We start from the raw sequence: 5,663 nt of genomic DNA, 5'->3' as shown, positions 1-5,663 counted from the left end.
TGATTTTGACATGTGGATTTCTTTTGTAGTTTCTGATTCTTGTGTGAGTCTCGAGCATTGAAGTTTAGGTGGTCTGCTTTTTTTGTGAACTTTATGTGTCTTTGTGGTTTACTTTTTGAGCATGAAAAGCTGGCTCATCTAAGTTTCTGGTTCTCTCTTGATTTTTATATTGGAGTGGCCAGATTGCTTTTATCTTCAGGAGTCTCCACACAGGCCCATGCCAGATGAGGATCAGATGCTCTCAGGCTTTCTCCTAAGATCTGGATCCCTCCAGGATTGATTTTGGCCTTAGGAATTTGGGGGTTGGACTGGCCTGGGAGTGGGTCCCAGGAAAGATGCTGGTCTAGTGTGGCTGCTGGCAGTCCCACCCAGAGATGCAAATGCAGATGGTGGTGGGAAGAGGCCCCAAGGGCTCCTGGGGACTGCACTGAGGAGCTAGGTTGGTCTGGATGCAAAGGATCAGGAAGAGGAAAGGTCAGCCCCCATGTCCTGGAAAGAGGCTGGCTGGTGGTGCAGGCCCAGGGAAGTAGATGGAGGTGAGGGTGGGGCCAGGCCCAGAATGCTCCTGGGGACCCGAGAAGGCACTGAATTGGTTTGGATGAAAAGGATCAGGAGGCAATAGTGGTTTCCCAGGTGTCTGGGGCCCCAAGAGAAGGAATGGGACAGGACTCAGGCTAGGAGGAGAGAAGGGAGGGGGAGATGGGAGGGTGAATGAGGCTGGGGGAGTCAAGGCGCTGAGGGTGCGATGGACTTACCCCAGAGAGAGGGCAGTCTCGGGTTTTATAGCACAGTGCATAGATTCATGTGTATATTTCAGGTAATAAAACTATTTCTGCTTATTTGTTGTGGCATGAAATCCTGAGATGCAAGAACTTTGTTCCTCCGTACATTCCAAAGATGCTTCATCTGATGCTGGCTCCTACTGTGATGTGAGGCACCCAAGACACCCAGGCCTTTAAATGGAGGAAGTACCCTCTAGGGCCAGAGAAGCTTAGCTAGATTAATTTATTCTTTTTGTAAAAACCCCTTTCCTATAGGTGCTTCATGTCTCCTCTGACAAAAATACAGTTTTCTCATCTGCAATTGCTTCAGGATAAATACAGCAACACAGAATGAATGATTTGTTGGGCCCCTGCTTTGGAGAATTGCATTACACCCACTTAAAAAAAGTAAATACAGTCATTATTTTTAATTATTATTTTTATTATTTTTTGAGAATTTTATACATGAGTACTATATTTACACCATTTCTACACCTCCCTCTTCCTTCCAACTCCTCCCACATCCCCCACAATTCCTTCTCAATTTCTTGCCCTCTCCTTTGATTATTGTTACATCTACACACATACACTTGCATATATAGATAATGCACTGAATCTATTTAGTAGTACTCATGTGTGGTGATAATCTACTGGGATTAGATAACCTATCAGGGAAATTATCCCAAGAGAAACTGATTCTGCCACCCTCAGAAACCACTGATTGCCTGCTCTTAGCACCTCAGATCTCTGGACTACCCTTTCAGCCCAGACCTGCCCACTGCATCCTGATCTCCTGTACCCAAACCAATTCAGTTCTTCAGTCTAGTTTCTTTAAAGAGTAGGCTGTCCCCACCTCCAACTTGCCTGGGATTCCAGAACCCAGACTTCTTCCCTGGTAAGTCTGATCCCACCCAATGCACCTTGACTCCCACAACCTGACCAAATTCAATCTCCCAGGCCCCATATTCTGTTCTTCTAGCCTTGGGGACAGCCTGCTTCTGCTCTTAGCACCCCAGATCTTTGGACCAGCCTCTTGGTAGTTCACCCACTGCATCCTGACCCCCTGCACAAAGACCAACTCAATTCTTCAGTCTAGGTTCTTAGAGCCTCCATAGGCCATCCCTACTCCAAACTTGCATTTGGACTCCTGAGAACAACCTTTACCTGGCTGTCCTCACCCACAACTTGCCTGGGATTCCTGAGACCATACCCACCAAGCACCAACAGTCCTGTAGAGAACTTCTACAATGAGAACCTCCTAGAAATAACCCAGGGCACAGAATTAAAAACAAACAAACAAACAAAAAACGATAATAAACATGGTCAAAGAATTCAATGAATTTAAAGAACACAAAAATCTAAGAACTAAAAGAATACAGTGATAAACTTCTGACTGAATTCACAAAAGAGTTAGAAATAGTGACAAAAACTCAGGCTGAAATGAACAAGGAAGTAAAACACTCAATAAACCAATTTGAAATGACAGGAGAAAGCTTCACCAGAATGAATGAAATGGAAAACAGACTATCAAGACTGGATGACAAAGTTGATGAATTGGACCATGCAAGCAAAGATTAAGAAAAATTTAAGAAAACACAGGAATGGAATATGGAGGAAATGTGGGACACCATGAAAATACCAAATTTAGGCTTATAGGAAGGAGAAGAATCTCAGAATAACAGTATGGCCCGTCAACTGGAATGGAGAAGAAAATTTCCCAAAATTAAAGACATGCCCATACAAATACAAGAAGCATTGTGAGGCATGATGGCACACGTCTTTAGTCCCAGAACTCCAGAAGCATAAGCAGAAAGATCTCTGTAAGTTCAAGGCCAGCCTGGTCTACATAGCCAGTGCCAGGCCAGCTGGGGCTACAGAGAGACCATGTCTCATGAAGAAAAAAAAGTACAAGAAACTCACATAGAACACCAAATAGACAGGACCAGAAAAGAAACTCCCCACTGCATATCATAGTAAAAACACTAAATGTACAGAACAGACAGAATACCGAAAACTGCAAAATATAAACAACAACTCACATATAAAGGAAAACCCGTCAGAATTAAAGCTGACCTTCCAGTGCAAACTCTGAAAGCCAGAAGAGACTGGACCAAAATATTCCCAATTCTAAATGACCACAGATGCTAACTCAGAATACTTTACCCAGCAGAAATGTCTATTATAGTTTAAGGGGAAGAAAAATCTTCCACAACATAAAGAGGCTGAAAGAATTCATGTCCACCAAACCAGCCCTTCAGAGAATTCTTGAAGCAATACAAACAGCTGAAGAAAGGAGCAACTGTATCCAAGGGGTAACAGAAAGAAACTAAATGAAGATATAACTGTGGAAATGCACAGTTGGACCAAGAATGCAAAAGGAAATTAAAATGACAGGAATTAATACACATCTTTCAATGACTAAATATCAATATACTGAACTACCTAGTAAAAAAGCACAAGCTAGTTGAATGGATTAAGAAATAAAATCCATATTTTTTTTGTCTGCAAGAAACCAATCTCACTTTCAAGGACAGGGAAGGGATGGAAAAAATATTCCAAGCAAATGGTACTCAGAAAAAAACAGGAGTTGCAATTCTAATATCTGATAAAATAGATTTCAAACTAAAACTAATGAGAAGAAATAAAGAGGGCCACTTCATTCTGGTCAAAGGAACAGTTAACCAAGAAGATATTACGATCATGAACATATATGCATCAAACTCTGGTGCACCCAAATTCATAAAAACAACATTACAGGACTTTAAGACACAGATTAGCCCCAACTCAGTAATAGTAGGGAACTTCAATACCCCACTGTCTACATTAGACAGGCCAATGGGACAAAGAATAAACAGAGAAACATCTGCATTAAGCAGTATGATACATCAAACGGACCTAACAGACATCTATCAAATAGTCCAACCAAGCACCAAAGAATACACTTTCTATTCGGCAATCCATAGAACTTTCTCCAAAATCAACCACATACTGGGGCACAAAACAAGCCTTGACAAATACGAAAGAATGAAAGAAAGAAAGAAAGAAAGAAAGAAAGAAAGAAAGAAAGAAAGAAAGAGAGAGAGAGAGAGAGAGAGAAAGAAAGAAAGAAAGAAAGAAAGAAAGAAAGAAAGAAAGAAAGAAAGAAAGAAAGAAAGAAAGAAAGAAAGAAAGAAAGAAAGAAAAGAAGCCCTAGTCATTACACAAACTCATGGCAATTAAACAACATACTCCTGAATGATGAATGGGTCAAAGGAGAAATTAAGAAAGAAGTAAAAGTATACCTGGAACTAAATAAAAAAGAAAGTACAACATAACAAAACCTCTGTGACATTTTCAAAGCAGACCTAAGAGGGAAGTTTGTAGCTCTAAGTTCCTATACTAAAAAAATCAGAAAGAACACAAATAACTGACTTAACATTGCAACTCAAGACACTTAAAAGGTAGCAACAAAATAAATAAAACCCAGCAGACAAGAAGAAATAACAGAAATCAGAGCAGAAATTAATGAAATAGAAACAAAGAAAACAATACAAAGAATCAATGAATTCAAGAGCTGTTTCCTTGAAAACATAAACAGATAGAGACCCCTTATCCCAGGTAACCAAAAGAAAGAAAGAGCAACTCCACAGCAACAAAATCAGCCATGAAAGAGGAAATATCACAAAAGACAAGAAGATCCAGAACATTATTAGGGAATAATTTAAAAACCTATATGCTATCAAATTTGAAAATCTAAAAGAAATGGATGTGTATCTAAAATCATAGGAATCAAAGCTAAACTAAGAAGAGATCAACAGCTTAAACAGACCCATAACACATAAGAAAATTGAAATGATAATACAAAGCCTCCTGACTAAATAAAGCCCAGGCCCAGATAGAATCACAGCACAATTCTACCAGACATTTAAAGAAGATCTATATCCAATACTACTTAGTTTATTCAAAAAGAAACAGAGGGATAACTTCCAAACACCTTCAATGAAGCCAGCATCACTCTAAAACCAAAGAAACAGAGAGAGAACTTCCAAATACCTTCAATGAACCAGCATGACTATAATACCAAAACTAGATAAAGATACAACCAAAACAGAAAACTATACACCCATATCCTTAATGAACATAGATACAAAAATTCTCAACAGAATACTTGCAAACCACATACAGACACACATCAAAAAGGTCGTCCACTGCCGCTAACCGCGACTCCGACCAGCAGAGTCGAGGCAAGGACAAAACGGACACCAAGGCAGGGTTCAAGCTTCTACCAACTTTATTGCACAGCACAATCCCTTATATCTTCCCCAAGGACCAATCACAACCATGCATGCACGCAGCATACAGTGGTGGAGACAATTCATTGGTCCACACAGTCAGACCACGCTCGAGGATGTCATAGATCAGGCAGGCGGCACATGATCGGGTGCATTGCGCTTGTGGGTTCTGGAGTAACAAGCGAGGGTAGCGAGGCTTGGCTGTCAGCCAGGGCACCATCTTTGGCCGACTCGGCCACACCCGCTTCCCACATCTCCCCTTTTGTTTTATTAAAGGTCATCGGGATCGTGCCTGCCTTAGGTTGCCCCCATCCATAGAACATCCTTACCCGTCATCAACTGTTCAGCAGCATCGGCTGGCAGTCTGTCTTAGGTTGGTATGTTTGTGAGGGGGTCTTACCCATCTTTGGCTACTGATCCAGCATGCTTAATCACACCTTGGGAGATTCGCCGTTATCCAACGCCATCATTGCCTGTGCGAGCAGCTGCTGTTGGACAACTGTCCTCTGTCTCATTTTACACATGCACCATATCAGACATCCACTCACACAAATCAGCAGGGCTCCCCAAATGGCCATCCCTCCCCGGTCCTTGAGGAAGGAAAAGGCTCCCTGGAGGGTCTTCATCCAAT

At 41.4% G+C, this 5,663-nt stretch overlaps 1 protein-coding gene across 2 annotated transcripts in view; it reads left to right on the top strand.

Moving 5' to 3' along the window:
• The window catches only part of LOC103730880 (cytochrome P450 2J3), a 61,760-nt gene that overhangs the window by 38,447 nt on the left and 17,650 nt on the right, over window positions 1-5,663 (top strand). The window contains exon 9 of one of the 2 annotated variants that reach the window (XM_029561677.1): window positions 1,038-1,072. The exons of the other annotated variant lie outside the window; for it this stretch is intronic. Within the exon in view, the coding sequence (XP_029417537.1) occupies window positions 1,038-1,057 (20 nt within the window). The 3' untranslated portion in view covers window positions 1,058-1,072. Of the gene's footprint in view, window positions 1-1,037; window positions 1,073-5,663 lie in introns of those variants that run through there. 2 annotated transcript variants of the gene reach the window in all.

The sequence above is a fragment of the Nannospalax galili genome, unplaced genomic scaffold (genome assembly GCF_000622305.1).
Source record: "Nannospalax galili isolate Female #2095 unplaced genomic scaffold, S.galili_v1.0 scaffold1074, whole genome shotgun sequence".
NCBI lineage: Eukaryota > Metazoa > Chordata > Mammalia > Rodentia > Spalacidae > Nannospalax > Nannospalax galili.
Note: the sequence above shows the minus strand (reverse complement) of the source record. Positions and strands in the feature narration are given on the sequence as shown.